Source organism: Leiobunum rupestre, chromosome 9 (assembly GCF_980474605.1).
Source record: "Leiobunum rupestre chromosome 9, qqLeiRupe1.1.hap1, whole genome shotgun sequence".
NCBI lineage: Eukaryota > Metazoa > Arthropoda > Arachnida > Opiliones > Sclerosomatidae > Leiobunum > Leiobunum rupestre.
The window spans coordinates 31745951-31768460 of NC_143392.1; the positions used below are offsets into that span (position 1 = coordinate 31745951).

At 40.9% G+C, this 22510-nt stretch overlaps 4 protein-coding genes across 4 annotated transcripts in view; 1 reads left to right on the forward strand and 3 right to left on the reverse strand.

The window, feature by feature from the left end:
* Positions 1-629: 629 nt before the first annotated feature.
* Positions 630-1715, reverse strand: LOC149927145 (uncharacterized). The gene has a single exon (XM_090157823.1). It carries the CDS (start codon positions 1713-1715, stop codon positions 630-632), a length of 1086 nt encoding a protein of 361 aa, XP_090013949.1.
* A 169-nt stretch (positions 1716-1884) lies between these two features.
* Positions 1885-2835, reverse strand: LOC149927146 (uncharacterized). The gene has a single exon (XM_090157824.1). The coding sequence runs from the start codon at positions 2833-2835 to the stop codon at positions 1885-1887; it is 951 nt and encodes a 316-aa protein (XP_090013950.1).
* A 150-nt stretch (positions 2836-2985) lies between these two features.
* Positions 2986-5907, reverse strand: LOC149927147 (uncharacterized). The gene has a single exon (XM_090157825.1). The coding sequence runs from the start codon at positions 5905-5907 to the stop codon at positions 2986-2988; it is 2922 nt and encodes a 973-aa protein (XP_090013951.1).
* A 3155-nt stretch (positions 5908-9062) lies between these two features.
* Positions 9063-22510, forward strand: part of LOC149927148 (uncharacterized) — an 88048-nt gene continuing 74600 nt past the window's right edge. The window contains exons 1-3 of the mRNA XM_090157826.1: positions 9063-9179; positions 9228-10142; positions 10857-11351. Coding sequence (XP_090013952.1) covers positions 9063-9179; positions 9228-10142; positions 10857-11351 — 1527 coding nt within the window. The remainder of the gene's footprint in view (positions 9180-9227; positions 10143-10856; positions 11352-22510) is intronic.

Consider the following 22510-nt stretch of genomic DNA (forward strand, 5'->3'; position numbering starts at 1 on the left):
GTTGGCGACCGGTGTGATAACTAAGGGGAATATTTTGAACTGAAAAATCTAAAGGTCTATCTCTATCTGAATTCGGTTAATGTAACAACGCGTAATGACGAATGCGAGATACAATTAATGCAAACTTTATTTACAAAAAGAGGAAACTAAAATGTTACAAAAGGGGTCTACAAATTAATAATCGCCGCGACTGGTTTTGTTAACGTACAATAATACTAATTGCAATTTTTATTCCGAGTTCGCGGGAGAGAATTTTAGGCGCTGTTGGCCCGTTGCTGTTTTAGCGTGATTCTGCCTTTTTCCCTCCAATTTAACAAACTCTAGCTCGTGAAAGATGCTTTACAAAAGGAGGGGCAATATTTCCAAGAAAAGCCAAGGGAAAAATACCCAAGCCGGACTGAACGCTACTGAAGCTGACACTTCGGGTGGTAAAGGGGGAAGAGCGAAAATCGGCGTTGGAAAATACAAGGTGTACGTTCTTGTCGCAAACGTGTAAAGGGTGATATATTTATATAGATTCACAAATCAAATTTAGAAAAGAAAAATAGTAAAAAGAGGGGGGGGGGGGAGGTTTTGTTTTAACAGATTCCGCCCCATTGGACTGTTATAAGTCCAATCAAAAATAAACATTAAATTTCCAAAAGGTACAATAACTGAATAGGACGGCGCAGTTTTGTGCCGTTGGCTAGTCTTATTATGCAAGATCGCACTTGTCCGTCACGACCTATAAATGTTTGATCGATGATCCCTATCTTCCAAGCCAGCCTGGGCATCTTTGGTTCTTCAATTTGAACGACGTCACCGATTTCTAATGGCTTAGTAGGAATGTTTTTAGTTTTGAAGTGGGCACTGCGTAGCTCTAAAAGATAGTCCGTTTTCCATCTTTTCCAAAACCCTTCGGTGAGGGTTTGTTGATATCTACGTCGACGCAACAAATCTCCTCTGGTTGAATTCGGCACGTTGTTCTGCCTTGCCGATCTCGGTGGCAGACCGGTCAAACGATCTCCGACTAAGAAATGCGCGGGGGATAATGGATAGGGCTCACCTGGATCTTCTGACACGTAGGTCAAAGGGCGAGAGTTAATTGTTGCTTCTGCCTCAATTAGTGTCGTCTCGAGTTCTTCGTAGGTAAGACGCGCGCGACCGAGAACTTTACGGAGTGAGGATTTTACGGACCGGATAAGGCGTTCGTAAAACCCGCCCCACCAGGCCGCTCTATCAGCTATGAACACCCATGATATTTGCGAGTTAGCTAAATGCTGCGTGAATTTTGGATTGTTGGCTTGCTGCCATAGCTCGCGTAATTCATGGTCGGCGCGTTTGAAGGTCTTCGCGTTATCCGAAACGATTCTTTGCACCGTTCCTCTGCGACTCACGAATCGTCGGAAAGCTAAAAGGAAATTTTCTGTGGTCTGATTGCTCACTAACTCAAGGTGTACCGCACGGGTTACCGCACATGTAAATATGACGATGTAACACTTCGACTCGTCGCGCGTATATAGCGGACCTGCGAAGTCCAAACCCGTAGTGTTGAAAACCGGAGCCGGTCTGACTCGATAATCCGGCAGTGGCGCCATCACGGTGTCCGAGAGCTTCGCCCGGAAGTAATTGCAGATGACGCACCGTTTAAGATTTATTGTGACCGTCAAACGACCTTTTATCAGCCAGAATTTTTCGCGTATAGCGACTAGGGTTTGATTTGTTCCTCCGTGCATAACTTTCTCGTGGGCGGCGCGTACGATTAAGTCGGCCAGATGATGCGTTGGGGAGATAATCCAGGGATGACGTTCTTCGTAGGAAAGTTCGCTCTTCTGCAGTCTTCCTCCAAGGCAGAGAACTCCATTGTCATCCAATTTAGGATGTAATCTTAGAATGGGCGATTGCTTAGCCATCTTTTAGCTGGCGAATTTCGTCAGGAAAGGCTGACGTTTGGGCGGCTTTCACCCAGTATGTTTCGGCTTCGCGAATTTCTTCGGAGACGAGTTCTCCAGTTCTCTTGTTATTTTTGAATTTGAGATTATGAATTAGTCTTAACGCAAAGGCGGTGCTTCGATACAGTCTTCGCAATGAGCTATACATCTTGATGGGTAGTATTTCTTCCGGAGCTACTGTTATTAGGAGCGTGGTTTTACGCAATTCGTCCGCGACGTTATTTAATTCGGCGTCTTCAACCTCATCAGGAAGAAGTTCCGACTCTCTGTGGTTCCTCAGGAACGGAGGACCTTCCCACCAGAGTTTGTTAGCCATTAGGTCGAGAATCTTAAGACCACGCGTTGGGAGATCGGCGGGATTTTCAATGCCTTTGCAGTGATGCCAACTTGCTGGTTCGGATATGTTCTGTATGTCCCTGACTCGATTCTGGATGAAGGTCTTCCATTTTTCTGCAGGGCTCTGAATCCAACCCAATGTTATTCGGGAGTCAGTCCACAAGTAGATTTGACTAGGTTTTGTCCTCAATGTTTTCTTCAAGTGATTGACAAGTTTTGCGCCTAGCAGCGCTCCCATTAGCTCAAGGCGTGGGATGGTTAAAGACTTGACTGGTGCTACACGCGATTTTGATGTAATGAAGGTGGTTTTTATCTCTCCCTTCGCCGACTGGAACCTAAAGTACACCACGGCTGCGTAAGCGCGCGGGCTTGCGTCTGTGAAACAGTGTATTTCCAGGGAGCTATCTGATTCAACCTTGCCTTCGAAATAGAATCGTGGAACTTTGATTTGCGTCAAGTCTTTGAGCTCTGCACACCAAACGTTGAATGTGGTCGCCAACTCTTCGGACAGTTCTGTATCCCATGTTTTCTCTTTTTCCTTTTCTTTCCATAGCTGCTGGAAAAACATCTTTCCTCGAATCGTGTATGGCGTGATTAGCCCTAGTGGATCGAAAATCCGAGCCACTGATTTGAGGACCCATCGTTTTGTGTTCCGTCGCTCTTGAATAAATTGGAGTAGATGACTTATGTTGAATGTCCACAAGTCGTCTGAGCTATTTCACGCGAGACCCAGTACTTTGGCTTCGGAAAAGGCGGTCATGTTCGGACCATATCCGATTTCTGGGTTGTCGTCCGAGATGAGACGCTGTAAATTCGTCGAATTGGATTTCCATTTTCGTAGCTGCATGCCAGCGGAACTCATTATCTCTTGACAGTCTTTGATTAACTGATATGCTTTGTTATCGTTGGCGGCTCCAGAGACCATGTCGTCTACGTACATTGAATCGTCCAAGATACGGCTTGCGTCCGGTTTTGTCGCCTCGAACTTTTTGGCGTGCAATCGTATTACGGCCGCCAATAGGAATGGAGAGCATTTGACTCCGAAAGGGACGCTCGTAAAACGGTAAAATTCCAAGTTGGAGCCTGTTTGCGGCTTGTCCAAATCGACCCAAAGGAAGCGCAATACATCCCTGTCCTCTTCTCGAATGCGGATTTGGAGAAAGGCTTTGGCAATGTCTCCGGTGAACGCCACCTTGTTGTCGCCGAATCGAAGGAGGACGTCATATAACTCTGGATTGAGGTTCGGTCCGACCTCCAGGCATTCATTTAAGGATGGAACTCCGACGGCGTGAGAGGAAGCGTCGTAGACGATTCGCGTTCGCGTGGTTTCGCTGTTTTCGCGTACAACTGTACTGAATGGCATATGATAGATGAGATGAGATGACTTGGCTCTTGGTAGGACCTTTTCGATGATTTCCGAATTGAGTTGTTCCTTGAAGATCGAGTTGCATTCCTGAAGGAGAGGCTTGTTTCGCAAAAGTCTCTTGTATTGATTTTGCGAACGAATGGAAGCGATCTGAAGGTTGTCACCGAGCTCCGAAACGTTCGAGTTGAAAGGTAGGGCTGTTGTATAGCGCTCGTTTTTGTAAACGGTGTTTTTCTCGAAGTTTTCAAGAATTTGGTTGTCAGTGTTGACATCTTGGTCTTGGTCTTTTACGCCGAAAGACTCGATATTCCAAAAGCTTTCGAGACGGTTTGATAAATCGTCTTCTTGATTGACCTCTACAGATACTCGCATGATTGTGACTGTATTGATTGCTATAGTTGACGAACTGACAGCCGTTGGACCTTGTACAGTCCAACCGAAAATTGTTTCCATTCCAATTAGCGTAGATCCAAAGCGTTCGATTTGGCCATTTAAAACCAAAACTTTTCCAATGTAATCAGCGCCAATAAGAACATCGATAGAAGACGAGTCTCGTCTCGTCTTCTCGAGTCCTACTGCATCTGCCATCAATAGTCCTCTCTTTCGGAATTGCTGCGCGAGTTCCGAGTCCGGAACTGCGAACACTGATCCGCAGATTTCAGGGATCTCATAGGCTTCCAGGCTTACATTTTGATAGGGATCGTGGCGACTCTTCAATTTGAGGAGTACCTTTCTTCTCTTGCTTCTTACGGCGTTGCGAGCGCCGAAACTATGCAGGTCAATCGTTTCTTCGCCCATCACCTCAAGTTCAAGCTGTTTTGAGACGCTCTCTTTGACAAATGTCACGTGGCTTCCAGAATCTAGAAGGCAGCGCAAGGGACGCGATTTGCCACCTAACGAGCTCTCGGCGATGGCAACTGCTGTCTGGAGGAGGATTGACCCTGCGCAAACTGCGGCCGCACTGGCTGCTACTTTTAAACCCGTAGTTTCCGGCTCGCTGGGTTTTGTTGGAGTGGGATCTGGTGGCTTGTCACAGATCAAATGGTGATGCTTATGACCGCACTTACGGCAGCTCATGTATTTAGGATGGTAGTCTCTTAATTGATGGCCTTCCCGTAGACATAGAAAACAGCGCCTTTTCGTTATTAGGGCGTTCTTTTTATCTTCCAGGGACATCTTGTCGCAGCTAGAAGTTAAATGCTCGGTGGCGTCGCAAAATAAACAGGGAAGCGGCGTAAATCCGGTAGTTAGCGCACCTGCACTGGATATGGGTTTCGGCGACGGGCGTTGACTGCGACTGCTGGTTTGGCCGCGTAAGCTCGATCTTTCGGAAGACGATGTCGACGTTTTCGATTTTCGTTCCGATTCCGATTTCCCAAGAATTTTAGCGCGCTCTCGGCTTGTGATTTCCTTTTGAAGGAAAGCTAATAAATCTTCTACTTTAAGGTGATTTTCGTCTGCATACGCTCTGCTGAAGGCTAAGTTGATCTCCGCTGGGAGTCGCTTCGTTATAATTGGGCATAACAGGCTGCCGTAGGTGTCGTTTAGGAGGCCTAATGACTTTAAACTTCTTATCTGGATTCTACATGTGTCATGTAATTTTCTTAGGTCTGCCACGTCGTTAGCCTCTTTAACTTCAGGTAGCTTTAGTAGGTTTTCCATGTGTTTCCCAATTAAAATAGCTGGGCTGCCGAACTCATCCCTCAATATTTTGATAGCTTCGTCGTAATTCGCCTCCGATGCTGGCAACCCTTCTATGGCCCTAGCGGCATCCCCTTCCAAGAGAGATACTAAATACTGGTACTTTACCACTTTGTCGTAATTACAGTTGTTATGAATTTGATTTTCATACGTGCTCCAGAAGGTTTGCCAGTCACTCGATTTTCCGTTGTAATGTTTGATTTGTAACTTTGGAAGTTTGACTGAAGGCCGTTGGGCATGTTGAACGGGAGGTAGAAACGCCATCGTCGCTTGGTTCTTTTCGGTGATGAAACGGGTGGCCCGTATCATTATTATCGTAAGGTCGTCCATGTATTCCTGAGCGGTTAATAATTCCTTTTCAAGTTCTTTTTCATCCGTGATGTGTCCCTCGATTTGTTCGAAAATTGTCCGGAGCTCTAGCTCTTTTCTCTCTAGCACCTTCAAATTTCCTTCGATGACATCCGCGTCCGGATTTTCTTTGTTTAATTCAGCATCTAGGTTGTCTTTCACCTTTGTAGTTGCTTGCTTCGTACTCTTTCTTCGTGCCTTTAATCTGGTTAAATCGTCCGCCATCGTTGTAATATAAAGTTCCGTATAGTATCCGAATGTTCTAACTCGCCGTTGTTAATGTTCCCGGGTTTCGGCACCAATTTACTGTGATAGCTAAGGGGAATATTTTGAACTGAAAAATCTAAAGGTCTATCTCTATCTGAATTCGGTTAATGTAACAACGCGTAATGACGAATGCGAGATACAATTAATACAAACTTTATTTACAAAAAGAGGAAACTAAAATGTTACAAAAGGGGTCTACAAATTAATAATCGCCGCGACTGGTTTTGTTAACGTACAATAATACTAATTGCAATTTTTATTCCGAGTTCGCGGGAGAGAATTTTAGGCGCTGTTGGCCCGTTGCTGTTTTAGCGTGATTCTGCCTTTTCCCCTCCAATTTAACAAACTCTAGCTCTTGAAAGATGCTTTACAAAAGGAGGGGCAATATTTCCAAGAAAAGCCAAGGGAAAAATACCCAAGCCGGACTGAACGCTACTGAAGCTGACACTTCGGGTGGTAAAGGGGGACGAGCGTCCGATCGTCACCGTCGGCTAAAGAATGTTCCCGCGAAAATCGGTGTTGGAAAATACAAGGTGTACGTTCTTGTCGCAAACGTGTAAAGGGTGATATATTTATATAGATTCACAAATCAAATTTAGAAAAGAAAAATAATAAAAAGAGGGGGGGGAAGGTTTTGTTTTAACAACCGGTAGCGTCAGCCAAGGTCAAACCTTTTATATTCTCTCTTCTAGAGCAATTTACTTAGTAGCCATGCCTTGTAACAATTGGTAAATATATATATTATTAATAAAGAGTATTTGATAGCTTAACTCTCGTACATGGTTTAAATATAAGCCGACAATTTCCAGGCTTCACAATTGGCGCCCAACGTGGGGCCTGAGTTGTTGAATGAGTTTAGGTTATTTTAATTTTTAAGAGTAATTTTTGGGTATGGGTTAGTTAAATTTTTAGTGTTAGTGTATTTTTTTTTGGGTACCTTTGTTTCTTAGTGGGTTTTCCGGGGGCGTTTTTGGGTTAGGCGGCTCTACGGATTTTAAAGTCGCGGTTTAAGTTTTAAACATTAAACCCAGGTCCGGAATGGTTTTGGGAAATGAAGGGGGTACTGGTGCTGGAAACCCCGCCCAGGAGGATATGGTGCAAGTCATGGCTCGTGCTTTGCGCGAGGCCTTGGACGGTTATGCGACCAGCCGGGATGCGGGAGCACGCGCTGCCCAAATCCCGAGGGTTAAGTTAAATGTAGAAGCGCCGATCAACATGGGTCCGGCCGACGATAAGTCTCCGTTGGAATTCCCGGAGGCTCTCGACCGGTATCAGGCGGTTACGGGGTACAGCGAAGGGGATATCCTCTTGCAGGTACGACCATCGTGCATGCGGGGACCCGCTGCACTTTTGTGGTTGTTCCAAGGAGTGTTTCCCTCCTTGAACGTTTTTCGTCAGGCATTTCGCCACGAATATTTAGCCACCAATTATGCCAGGCGTATCCAAATTGAGTTGGATACCCGAACTCAAGATGCGGATGAACCCCTGACGCAGTATATTCACTGTATAGCTGAATACTACCGTCGGATTGGGGGAACGCCACCGACGCAGATAAGGTACCTCGAGTGTTACGGCAATGTCACCCGACATACGGTCATCACTTAAGGGGAAAGACATTCGCCACCCTGAAAGAGTTGTCGCAGGAGGCCAAGATTATTCACTCTGACCCTCTCGCGCAAGCCATTTATCACCCCACGCCCATCGCTTTAGAATCCCTAGAGCCAACTGTGGCCTAAGGGGGAACTTTAGGACAGGTTGCGCGGTGAGTTTAGCAGCCACCGGAGTTATGGCTAATTCAAGTTCAAGTTCAAGTTTCAAGTTTCAAGTTTATTGTTGTTAATTCGTAGTAAATTTACAATATTTGGTTACGGGCCAAGTCATGAGTGACTTATAGCCCGGTTGGTAAATATGCAATTATTTTGGGTGCATTGGGTGCTATAGGAGTAGGCCTAGCTGCTCTGGATCCTTATTGGCATTATAGGATTCAGAGGCAGTCTGCTAATTGGTCGAGCGTGGCAGTCGCTCCTCAACCAATGCAGCAAACGTTCCAGCAGAATCCTGTAGAAAGTTTTAGGCAGGTCCGCCAGAATTTAGTTTGTTATGGTTGTTGGAAACCCGGACATAGCAAACGCCAATGTCCCGAGCAGGGAAACTGGCGAGGGAGGTCTTCCAATTAAATGAATGTGCATCCAGGAAAGGGAGTGAGCCTCGGCAAAATTCTGACATTTGGAAAGCCGGTAACGAGGGAGGACTTCAGAATACTCAGAATTGCACTCCCTTGGTCAACCGGTGGGCTGACGGAACATTTGGCGGGAAAAATCCCCCATTGTTACGGTTCCGAGCTTTGGAACATTCGTTTCTAGGCTTGTTAGACTCGGGTTCCTCCGTCTCTCTCTTTTGTGATAATTTTATCCCCATTTTTGAGAAAAAAGGGAGGAAAATGAGCGAAAATAGCACTACAGTTAGATTTGGCCGTGGCACGTGTCGTGTAGCGGGCAGTATCAGGCTTTCCATAAAGTGGGCCGGCGGCATTCGCCGCCAGCGCTTTCTTGTAGTTCAAGGTCTGACCCCCCTTGTTATCTTGGGTAGAGATTTTATTGGGGCGGAGAGAATAGACCTAAGAATGAGCGAGGGAGGGTGGTCAATCAGCCCCCTACCCCAACGCCTCATCTCTTTAGATTCCGAAGGGGAAGGCAAAAGGGTAAATTATTGTCAGGTAGACAATGAGAATCCCGGTACCGTGGGAACCCCTGCAGCGTTGGAGACGTTGGTTTCAAAGTCTAAGTGCATGGAAGGGGAGAGGGAATTTTTGTTAAAAACCATCTCGGATTTCCGAGAAGTGTTTACGAAACGACCCGGCGAAACTTTTATCATTGAACACGCGATAGAAACGGGCGATGCCAAGCCTATTTTCGTTCACCCCCATCCAGCTAGTAAAAGAAAGCGAGAGGAGATTGACAAGGCGTTTGATGAGCTGTTCGATCTAGATTTGATAGAAACCAGTGTCTCGCCTTGGTCTGCGCCTATTGTACTAGCGAGCAAGCTGGATGTTACCAAACGGCTTTGCATTCAAAAATATGCCTTTTTGAAAGAAAAACGCACAGAGCACGTTCATGCGTCTGGTTGATACCGTTTTAGCTCCTTACAAATGGAAATTTGTTTTGGGATTTTACGACAATTTCGTCATATATTCCGAATCGTTTGAGGACCATTTGACTTACATTCGAAAGGTCCTAGAGCGTATAGCCGAAGCGGGATTAACAGTTAACCCGGACTAGGTGCAACTTTGCGCTGACGAAGTGTCGCTTCTGGGCTATAAGGTCGGACCGGGGTACTGCAAGCCAAATCCGGATAAATTTAGGGCTATAGAGGATTTCCCTCAGCCCAAGAATGTAACGGAGTTGCAGCGATTCCTCGGAATGATCGGGTATTATCGGCAGTTCATACCGAATATGGCGGGAACTGCGAGGCCGTTGTATGACTTGCTGAAAAACGATGGAAAATGGCATTGGGAGGATACTCATACTAATGCTATGCGGGAACTAAGTATGCAGGTTAAAAACACGGCGGAGTTGGCGCTCCCGGATTTAAATAGGAGTTTTCTCATTAAATGCGATGCGAGTTTAAAGGGCTTAGGCGCTGAGTTAGAGCAGAAAGTCGGGAAAGGGATGATCCCTATGGCGTTTGTAAGCCGGGGACTCGTATCGGCGGAGCGCAAGTACTCGACGACGGAATTGGAATGTCTTGCTGGGTTATACGCCCTCAAGAATTTCCGAATGTACGTCGACGGTACGGACTTTGTGATAGAAACTGATCACCAAGCGTTGAAGTGGTTACGACACCTTAGGGAGCCGGTGGGCAGACTTGCCGGCTGGGCCTTGGAGCTACAGCCGTATAATTTCGAGGTGCGATACCGCCCAGGGAAATTGAACGTTGTAGCGGATGCTTTATCCAGGGCCCCTCTCGATTCCGAGAATGGTCAGGGAGAAGCGGCGGTGACGTTGGCGGTTTCAAAGGAAAACTCTTCTGACTCCGCGGAGGGAGAAAACTCTTCCAAGGAGTGGGGGATGCCTTTCGACAGGATAGCCAGCATAAGTTCGCAAGTTACTGATCTATGGTTAGCGAGGATTATCGCTGAGTTAGAGTGGGTTAGAAACTCTGGGAGTCAGAATACGGCATTGGAAGCCGGGACAGTACTAGATCAGTATATAATTTACAAAGATGGCCTATTGTTTAGGTACTTCGCTCCTTGGGACGAGTAGGATGAAGACAGGCTTTAAAATGCTTGGAAAGTGGTGGTACCTAAGATATTTAGAGTACCATTCATTAAGTATTTGCATGACGATGCGCTTGCCGGCCACCAGGGGAGTTACAAGACTTTTAAACGTTTGAAAATCAGAGTCACGTGGTCGGGGTTGAAGCGGGACGTTATCAAGTATGTGAGGGGTTGCGGGGTGTGCCAGAAAAGTAAGCCATCCCAGCAGTTAACCCGCGGGCTACTTTCTAGCGTCCCCAGTGAAAGGCCTTTTGAATTAGTAACCGCTGATTTAATGGGTCCCTACACTCGAACGCCAAGGGAAATCAGTACCTACTCGTCATAGTAGATCATTTTACAAAGTGGGCGGAACTCTTCCCGCTGAGGAAAATGACTACTGAGAAAGTTTTCTGTCGATATGGATTCCAACGACAGGTTATAACTGATAATGCATCCGTATTTTCTAGTAAATAGTTCAAAAGGGCCTGTTTGGATTTCGGCTTACGCCCTAAGACGACGGCCCCTTATCACGCTCAGGCAAATCTGACTAAGCGGATGAATAGAACTATAAAGCCAATGATAATTTCTTATGTCGAACGACATAAGGATTGGGACGCCCGTCTCCCAGAATTAGGCTTTGCTTTGCGTTCAGGCGAGAGCAAAGCGCGCCGCTTTTAACTTAGGCCGAGAGCTTCGCGCACCCCTGGATTGGGAGTTGATACCAGGAAATACTTCCGGTAATCGAAGCGCAGGCACGTACACCGAGAAACTGAAAATTAGGCTGCATGATGCAATCGACCATGAACGCTTGAATTTACAGGATTCGAAGCTCACGCAAAAACTGCACTACGACATGCGTCATCGAGCTGATTTCTACAAACGTGGAGACCTCGTATTGCGCAAAACTCATCTTCTTTCCGACGCGAGTCGTGGTATCACGGCTTCGTTGGGAGAGAAGTTTGAGGGGCCGTTTGTAGTGCAGGAAAGGACGACTCCTTTGACATATCGGCTGGGGGACCCGAACTCCGGTAATTTCATCGGAGTAACGCACGTGTCCCAGCTGAAGACTTTCACCCCGCCGTGGTCAGGAGATGACCCTCCATGTGACGAAACCGGTAGGGGGACGGAAACGCTGGAAGAGAAGAAGGTAACCCTCTCTCGTCCCAAGAGGAAGAGACGGCATAGAAGGGGTGAGAGCGCTGTAAACCCCCCAAGCCTCGCTACAATCTGCGTTCAAAGGCAAACGCCTAGTAACACTTTTTGGGTGGGGGTCTAACTTATTGTGTAGAATTTGAGATACCTTGAATTTTACGTAATTTTGGCTGAAGATTGTTGCGCATTCGTGCCATCTTTTAGCAATTGTAACCAGGATCGGGGAGGTCGATCCCGATCTCGCCGGTCGGGGCGGGGAGCAGCCGCCTCCACCAGAGGCCTTGCGACTCGGGGACGTGAGAATGCGCAGACGGCCAAGGAACGCCGGGGCAGACCGCCCTGTCAAGAGGAGGGCAACCAGCCCAAACCACAAGGCAGATGGCCTTAGGAGGACCCTTAAGGCATACCGCCCAAGGATCAAGGGGGCAGGCCGCCCACTCCACGGCAGCATCACCGGCGTCCATTGAGGCATCTGCAATTGTAGGCTTTGTCCCTAACAGTCTTTCCCTTTACTTCAGAGAGTTATCTCGTTGTTTTGGGCCAACGCTGCTGGGGAAGGTAGGGATGACTCATCCTCGCTCGCGTCGTCCTCCTTTGGAATTCTCCGAGAGTGGCGACCTCTGACCCGAAGGGTTAAGAGCGGGATAAAGTTACCGGTGACGCTTACTATTGCACCACAGTGAGTCCGCAAAATTTCTTGGCGGGCTTTCTTCTCCAGCCAATTAGGTTGGAGACCGGTAGCGTCATCCGAGGAGCTCGCCGTCGGGACAATGGACTAACTCTCTTGGTTACGGAGTGTGACCTAACCAGTCAAACCATTTATATTCTCTCGTCTAGGGAAAATTACTTAGTAGCCATGCCTTGTAACAATTGGTAAATATATATATATATATTATTATTAATAAAGAGTATTTGATAGTTTAACTCTCGTACATGGTTTAAACATAAGCCGACAATTTCCAGGCTTCACACCCAATAACGGCTGAAGCTGTTGATTTGTTTCGAAATGAGGGGTTCGAAATAACGAACTTTGTGGGAGATCAACTTTAATCACTTATTAATTTCCTTGCGATTGAAAACCAGAGCTATAATGACCCGATTCGGTTTACGCGTTAGTGTCTAAGAATTGAATAGTCGAACTTAAAAACATAACAACTACTTTATTAAGAATTAAGCTACTGGCCGATTACTAAGTTTCACGAAGGGGTAATGGCGGCAAAAATGGGCAACCAATTTGGTCGCGAACTGGAAAACACTTTAAAATTCTTTCTCTTCGAGCGAGATAAAAAAGAAGCATACTTTTCAACGGTTTTTCGCGTTACAAAAGGACCCACCATGGAATGTGGGGGCACAAATATAAAAACTAGCCAATGGTCTTTTCCGCGTGGCCCCGTGACCCTCTCTCTCTTCATCATCAAATGACGAGAAGTGAGCGGCCCTGAATAGGGAGAGTGTGGAAACTCAGCGGGAATGAACAGTGGCTTAATATTACAAATAATCAAATGTTCGAAAATTGAATTAAATACATGGGTTTTTAACAGAAGCGTTAGTATGAATCTTTGTAATAAAATCTACCTTTTTAATTGAAACAAAATGACCGTCGAATGTAGTAATTTACTACATCATCGATTTGCAATAAAAATACCCTCCAGGTGGCGCGGTGATTATTTTATTTCAAATTTTGGATTCAGAGGTACAAAATTGCATAAATCGTCGGGTTAGATCAATAACCCAGTGAAACAAGGATAAAATATGAAAATGTGAAGATGTCCGCTAGAGCACGATCCTGATCGATAAGAAGTGACGAGTATGCGACGCGACATTACGTATGATACACTTTTGAATTTTGGAAATGACGCGTTCTAGGACTTTGGTCTAGAGTGAAAACAGTGTCATACTAACGGTTCGACCGACAATGGGGAAAAACAACTCATATAAATAAGATGTTCCCAAAATAAATTAGGATTCCTCACCCAAAGTTAGATTCTGAAAATACCAGAAATCCTAGTGGGCCCGGGGTCTTTCTAGATTCTGAAAGTGCTTGAAATCCTAGTGGGCCTTGGCTCTTTCTCGATTCTGAAAAAGCTAGAAGTCCTACTGGGCCCGGGATTTTTCTAAATTTTGAAAAAACCAAGTCCTTTAGCTTCTCAAGAAGCAAAAAATCGCGGTGGTCCAAGCATCCCTCTATATTCAGAAAAGGCCAGGCCCTGGTCAGCCGGGGTGCTTCTAGATGGATTTAATTTAAAAAGGCCACCATTTTAATTAAACTCGGCCAATTTAGTTGGCTGACATGAATTTGCTCACTTTTCGGATTTTTGAGGCCACTTTTCAAATGAACTAAATAAACAACTTTAGTTAATATCTTAATAGATAATAACAAGTTGGCAAGCCAAAATATACCTCTCCTCGGAAGAATGGTCCCTAGTGGTATTAATTTCTCGACACGACCCCCAAAGATATCTCCGCAATTCAGAGTTATTTACGAAAAACGTATTCTCGGTTCAAACCCTGCCCGGTATAAAATTTTAATTTTAATTTAAATAATTGAGTCGAAACAATCGAGTTCAATTTATTCAGAATATTATAAATTAAGTAGTTACAACAGCGAGTTAGACTTACTAAAACAATGCACAACTGAATTTAACCCTTTTTACAGTACATGTTTATCAGTTGAATATAATACTAAGCAAATTTTAATGAAAGAAATATCTACAGATGGTATTTGTATTTTTCTCGCTTACGAAATACTTGCCGCATCTTTAAAGCTCATTTTATTTCAACACTCGTACATGTAGACTTCCAGTTGACGTTGTGACACATACCGCATGAAAAAGACCAATGCCGTCCAATTTCCAATATCATATAATGACTCGCACACCCAGGAAATCATTGACTTCGTTAGAAATCGTAGATATCCAAATATCCACACCAAATATATTTACAAGAAGCAAAAACCTTACCATCAACAAAGCACAGAGAGCCACTTGACTAACCGCCAGTTCTTAAAGCAATAAACTTTAAATTATCAACTTTGAATTAACACAACTATATATAGGTCGTTAATAATACCCGTAAATAAATAACAAAAAGTAACAAAGTGGACCACCCACAGGGTTTACCCTTTAACCCTCTTATCTCGGCTGACTGCGCTAAAACAAGATTTAACCTTTAAAATTTCATTCGTAAAAAAACCAGATTAGGCCTTCATAAATTCATTAATAAAAAAAGACTTTATTACCTATTATGCTTACGATGCGTGTCTTAATTTCAGTGAATCTAAGCAGTTATCGGTGGTTCTGTGGTAGAGCGCTCGACAGCCAAGCCGAATGGCCTGGGTTCGAAACCTGGGTGGCGCATTTGTTTTTAATCAATAGAGAAACGCTAAATTAGAATTTCTTCGATGCAAAAATTTCAATTTCAATTCTATTTCAATTAAACCAAAATTTCGTAATATTAAATAAGCTTCCGATAAAGCTGAAGGTCTAATTTTCAATAAAGCGTAACAAGTGTCGGTGGTTCTGTGGTAGAACGTCCGCCTGTCAAGCAGGAGGTCTCGGGTTCAAATCCCACCCGATGCGATCGCAAATTGATACTAAGACGAATACCGTGTACAACTGGTGGAAACCCTGCCAATGGACGTTGAGAGGTAGCATTACACTCATCACTCGGTCCGTCCTAAAGTCATTAAGAAGAATTTGGAGAGAAAACGCCCATACAAACACAACAGACTCAACATGCACAACCATCAGAACACAAACTCAACACTCACGACCTACGCATAAACATTACAAAAACGTAACACACCAACCGTCACGACGGTGAGCGAAAAAACACCATCCAAACCAAACCGCAAATGAATCCGTTAACGCTCACCGTCGCACGGTGGTTTTGCCAACCCTTCGAAAAACTGCGAACGCAGAGGTCTCGAGAAACTGCGTACGCAGTGATTACCCTTTGCCCCGAAAATGCGAACGCGTTCGCAGGCCTGACAGACCCACAGACAGACACGGTGATTGTATAACCCCTCTTAGGGGACTTTGTCCCCTCGGAGAGGTAAAAATATAGATTAAATCTCCTGTAGCACACGGGGTCGGTTACGGGTGGGTCTTGGGTCGAAAAGTCGGTTTTAGGTCCATGAGCCGACGCCAAAATTCTTAATCTTTTTCCAATAAAAAAAATATGTACGTTTTTCAGACTTTTCTTAGTCAGGGTGACGACCAAATTTATAGTGCAATTTCCTACTTAAAAAAGACCTTACACTCTTTTCTGATAATTGAGATTTTTGGCGTCTTATGGGTTTCATGAACCCAAAATATTACAAATAATACTGAGCTAACTTTTTGAATACGTATATAGATAAACGATTAAATCAATAAAATTTACTGTGCTAGCTTGTCCTATTTTGTTTCCTTTTAAATAAAATTGATTGAAAAAGTTCTATGCATTGTCAAATTGCTTTACTTTAATCGTGTACAAGATTAAAGATAAAATGAGCTGGCGAACGCCGTGATCGAAGAAATGACTAAAAATCTTACTCTTCACAGCTTTCGATTGACTTATTTTTCTTTAATTCTTAAACATCACTCGTCTGGCTCTAATCCTTAAAGTAATTTTGGGTCGAAAATAAGACATATTACCAAGTCGGCCCACCGATGTTTCGGTGTACATACGACGAACATTTAGAGTCGGCAGAAGTCGAACATACGACGTCGGGCCGACCCTAAATCAAGTAGGACATTTCGACCCATAAATAGTGCAGTGGGCCAACGTCCACCCGATTTCGCGAATTACGTCTGTCGCCGACGTCTGTCAGACTCCAATTTGTGACAGATGATACACAACTGATAAAATTTTAATTATAATATTTTCGTTCATTTATTTGATATGGAAGTTCTTCACGTTTCCTCCCAGAATTTTTATTTTATTTTGGCTAATGGAACTAGTACTGACAAAACACTACACTACAAAACAAAACCACTCAGTCACAACCACATGAATACGTACCCATGTTGGAATCTGAAACAGGCTGGAAATCGGTGATTTGAAAACGTATTCCTTTCTTTGCGAAATCAGCACAACCCGAGAATAATATAATTCCGCTGAGTATTGGTCTCTTCGTACCTTTAAGAGACTCAGAGAGTAAGGGTACATCCAAAAATCCTGTTTCGATAGTAAAAATATTCCAAATAATTATTAAAAAAGTGTTAGTATAAACATTACCGTCGAAATTACCACGATTAAATCGAGTTCTATATATTCTTATAACTTATAGAAATTAGACCTAGCTTTTAAGTTATTGTTCATCGGGAGAATATAAATTATCGAGGTTAATGACATTTTTCGGATTTCGTTTTACGCATTTAAAGCGAAATGCAAATTTGGCTTTGATAACCACGAAAATAAGAAATGTCGACGGAAATTTAGTCACTTAGCCACGAGTAGAACTTTTATAGCATTTTTACAAATATTAAGGGAACTATCATAATACGAAAACTGTTTCCGATTGAACAATATAACGTAAACTTTTCATCAAAAACGATATCCTATGTACGTACTGATGATCGTGACTAGCCAAAAAAAGCAATTTCAATGTATGTTTGGCACAAGTCCGTTGCTAAATAACTGTGAAGAATGGCCTTAATATTCAACTTCAATCTCCTTTAAGGAGACAGTATACAAGAGTTTAAAGCAGAATCGGAATCGCATATTTGAAATCAAAGACACTTCTTTAATGACTGCAGTGGCGTAGTTAGCATGGGTGACACCCGGGGTGGATATCATGGTGTGCTACTTACTAGTTTGTGTAAGTTTTTTTGTCACGGTCGGGTGTCACCCCAAATCACGCCCAAACGGGTGGCACCCAAGCTACGCCACTGAATGACTGAATAATGTGCAAGCTCATTTAGTGGACGTCTATATCGTAGAATTAAGGAGCGGGAAATATTCTTACCGAATCTTTTCTGTCGTCCGTGAGTGTCCAACTAGAAAATTAATCACGAAAATATTATATTATAGGGTCATCCCACGACAAATTTTCAATTATTTTTATTTTTTCACCCTACCGTTTTATATTTTATTGCAATTTGGTCCTGGTGTTCCTTTTGGGGGAGATGATTTCCGGATTATTGTTACAATTGCGATTAAAACTGTGTCATAAATGGTAAAAATGGCATGATTTGGCATCGACTCCCGAATGCTGAAAGTAAGATTTGATTTTCCTAATAAAATACATCCAAGTAATATGAAAAAAAGGGTTATAAAGTTTATTAATTCAGTGGTGAAGAAAAGGGCCAAAGGAAAATGTTTTAAAGTTAACTTATAGGGTCAATTGTTCAAGTATGTAAATTTCTAAAATCAGTTTTTAAAAACCCTAAAAAAAGAATTTAAAGCAAGTCTTGGCTCCAAAGAAAACCTCTTCGATGTTTTCCCGTATTTAACACCAAAAACACGCCGTAAAGTATCGCCTCCTATCGTAGAAAGTAGAAACAGCGTCAAACTTTGAATATTTTGGCTGTAGCATTTCCTCAATTTAAGCGGTGAGATTACTTGTTACTCTTAAAAAAAATGACTTAATCTAACGCAATCTTTCTTGATAATCGAATTGTAGGGGTGTACCTTTTCCTATTTTCACTTTTTTGAATTCAATTGAAAAGACGTTTATTAAAATTTACAGAAAATGACTGTACAGAATGACTAATACACTTCATTGGAGGAGCTGCCGTAAACGACATCTATCTTACCTTCCAGGTACTACACTATAGCTGTCATTTGCTTTAAATTTAGCACCGTGGCATCAAAATCGTACATTTGTAGGGTGAGTGTCATTTTTACCAAATAACGAAAAAAGCACAATTTTTAAAGGGAAGAGGTTTTACATAATGTGTTTTCTCTCTAGAACTAGAAATTATGTTTTGGTATATTCTTTTGCAGAGTAAACCGGAAATTTTTGCACAATATAAGTGCAGAATTTTAATAGCACATCTCTTAAAAACCGTCCATCAAATATTGAAAATTAATTGGAAATTGGCTTTTCCTTACATATGAACCTCTAGAACCAAATTGCGATAAGATCTTAAACGGTAGGGTGCGACAAGAAAAAAATCAGACGATTTGTTGTGAGATGACAAATGACATGTACGTAATTATATGTGCATGAGCTTAAAAGTTTATAACAACGGTAATTATATTAGAAAAATAAATAGTTTCAAAGTTCTTAATTTTCAATTTTATTTCCCACTATAAATACCGCTGCTTGGAATATTCGATTTGCCTTCATGGTTTTGCATAATTATTGAAAATGTCGAGTACTTTTAGACCGTGTTACACCATTGGTTCCGATGTCAAAATTAAATATATCGGGTATTTTATAAAAATATAATATCGATTTCCCAAATCCTTTCGTTTTGAGCTTACATGTGCTTCAACCTTTTTAAAGGTTACCACGTTTTCGAACGTGTTAAGATAAAGGGAAACTTTGTGAATGTTTAAAAAACGTTGTCTGCCACCAGATGGGGTATGGGCTAACTTCCTTAACATAATCAGTATTCTTAAACTAACGCCGCAATAAATTGTTCGAAATCAAAGCTTTCACGTTTCGAAGCTAAGCCTTTTTAATCATTCTTATTTTAGCCGCTAAATAATAAATAATTCAAAGAACTTTAAAAAAGTAACAGATGTTACGTGTTTATAAGTGTTGAAACTTTAATGAGAATAGTAAAACAAAATCTATAAGGTGCCATAAATACCGAAAACGATGGATAAATAGGATTTAAAACGTCAACAATTTTTATAAAGTAATTAAGGGTCGAAATTGAAAATTTATTCTATTTATCAAAATAAAAACAACATAAAACATGGATTTAAAAATTGTTTAAGTGTAGGATTTTGAGATGGTTCGTCAAGTTTAAGATTGATAAAAACAATCTCTTGAGGGTCGCTAAATTGTTCGGAGCAAATTCGAGAATGCATAGTTTTTCTCCAAACAAATACTCTACCCAGTGTTGTTAATTTTCCGGAAAAATAAAATGCGGAAAAATTTCCAGAAACGTTTCCGGAAAATTTTCCGAATTGCGGAAAATTTTCCGCAAATCGGAAAAATAAAAATTTGAAACATAAACTACCTTTTAAGGGTTTTTAATGTTTTTAACTTTTTATCGATATAAAATGTCTAATATCAGTAAACATACTACAAAACATTAATAGCGTTACATTGTTAATCAGTTTAAACTAGTCTAGAGGTTTAGTTTTACTTTCAGATTAAAAAATATAAGGCGAAAATAACGCTTTATTTCAATTTGCAAACAATATATTAGACTAATCATGGAATGAAAACTTTTTTATTTTTTTCGGAAAAAGACGGAAAATTTTCCGGAAAAAAGGTCTCGGTCATTTTCCGGGAAATTTTCCGACTTACAACACTAATTATATTCTACCCAAAAGCAAACGGTAGCGAAACTGATCCCAGACTGACATAATTCGTGACATTCGAAGGGTTCCCTTCCAAGCACTCTTAATGGCGTTGTTGATGTGAGATTTGGTGAAAATTAGTGAAGTTAAAATTCGTAGATTGAATTAGATTTGTCGGTTTAATTTTGAAGGTGGAAATATCTTTATAGATTTTACAAATGCCGTTATTTTATAACTGTCCGAATTTCAATTTTTATTGTTTTAAGGAGTTTTGCTGGTTTGATTGTTTAATTGAAATTTTACAAATATATTTTATGATAGTCTTTCTGTATGCTGAGGTAATCCCGTGAGGTATTAGCCGACCAGTTATGACGCCACAAACAAACGATTTTGGTCAGATTTGCATATCACGTAATTCACGTTAGTACGGTTTAGAAACGGTTGTAGGCAAAAACGTATCCCCGTCTTAGTCTTTTAAATAGCAATTTTTGAAATTGAAAATTAAATATTTCATAGCAAATTAAAATTATTATACAAGCTCAGTGACTGAATCACTTACATTGCTAAGCAATCAGCGCTGCTAAAACGAATGTTTGCTAGCGTTTGCGCAGACCTAAGGATACTTGAAGATTAAAATTAAATCTACTGTAACAATTTCATAAAAAAAACGAAACTACGACAATTTAAAATGTCAGGAACTGAACAATAATGGTTTTTTTACCGTTCCGAAACCGTGTAGATTTTAAAATCAATATTTCACGGTGACATGACAGGTCGATTTCACGTGGAATGACCAAAAAATAAGACTTGTGCTTGTATTTGGATTATGTAAGTTACACATATTTGCATTCATTAAAAATGGTTTATCTCACTTGAAACGAATGGACATTGCTTTGAAGAGATCCACTATAGGCCCGGTTAGATCTTCGTAATATGATCCAATATTAGCTCCCTTTTCTTTGTAGACCATTGGAAAATACTAAATAATTAGTAAAAAATGAACGTTAGTATTGTTAGTACCTGGAAATAATCTATATTATAACAAGATGTAACGGACATTTAAGTACACACAATCCCCCCGATGTATTAACTTTATTTCAAAAATTAAATTTATATTTGAACAAATTTCCGATCATCTTGTACTTTTAGAGGTCGGGGATGGTTAACTTTTATTCAATAGATAAAGCTCTCAAAATTATTCGTAAAACGTTTTGATCAAGTAATTTATATTTCTGTATTATCCGATTAATATTTTGATAAATTTGAAAAAATTTACCGAAAAATGACGTTTTTTCGATAAAAAGCTCAAATTTTACGAATAATACATGTTTTTTTAATCATTTTCCGAAATATTAACCGATAAATTTCTTTGTTTACATTTTTTCCCGAAAAAAATCAATTTAATCATGGATAATGATTAACCGTCCCCGACCTCTATTTAAAATAGTACTTTAACTTAATAAACCCAAGAGGAATTTTATAGAAAACGAATTTTTCGAGTTATCTGGTTTTGGAAATAAGGTAGTGAAACGCGAACACTTCAATTTAAATAAATTTTTAGACAAATCGAATTTTTCGAGTTATCTGGTTTTGGAAATAAGGTAGCGAAACGTGAACACGATAATTTAAATACATTTTTAGACCAGACGAATTTTTCGAGTTACCCGGTTTTGGAAATAAAGTAGCGAGACGCGAACGAATTAGATGGCGCCTGTATTTAGAAGTTACTAAATAATTAGTTAAAAATGAACGTTAGTATTGCTAGTACGTGGAAATAATCTTTATCATAAGTACACACAATCCCCCCGATGTATTAACTTTTTTTCAAATATTATATTTATATTTGAAATAAAGTGAATACATCGGGGGGATTGTGTGTACTTAAATGTCCGTGACATTTTGTTATAATTTAGATTATTATATATATATATATATATATATATATATATATATATATATATATATATATATATATGAAAAACTACAAGTTATACGACAGCGTTATCAATAATGCGGGAAATAAAGACAGGAATAAATTATAATAATTACCAAAACGGAATTAAATTAAAAGTAAGATTATACACTATTGTAATAACGTTAATTGTAAACTAAGAAAAACAACTTCCAATAGGAAGGTAGTATAAGAAAAAGAAAACAAACATGCTAAATATACAAAAGTAATAATCTTAAATATTTAAAATACCAATATTTTTACTTGTAAGTAGTTTGTCGTCAAACTAATTTACGTTTACACCGTAATGATTAAAATTATTCATTATTCTAGTAAAAATTGCACTACTTTGTGTAGAAGGATAAAATAAATTAGGCTTCCTATAAGATTTAACAGTACTGTGAAAGTTCCATAGTTCTATAATCGCAGAGCTACCTATTCTCTTATTTATAGCTCGACTAAGAAATTTTATATCGGTTTTTACTAAACAGTTGTAAATAGTGCCCAGTTTAAGGATTTTTAAAGCGTACTCGTAATCATAGTTAACAAACGTAATATTCAAGCTTTTATATAAATATAAAAATTTCTTTTGCAAATTGTCAAGGGATTGTAAATTAGTTTTACTATCACTGAAAAACAATAATGAACCATACAAAATTGAGGGTATTACTAGAGATTTGAAAAAAGTTCAAAAGCATAAGGGATATTTTATTTGTCTAGAGATGCGATAGGAGGCGCCTATTAACTTATTAGCCTTAACTTTAATACTCTGAATATGATCCTTGAAAAGACGTTTA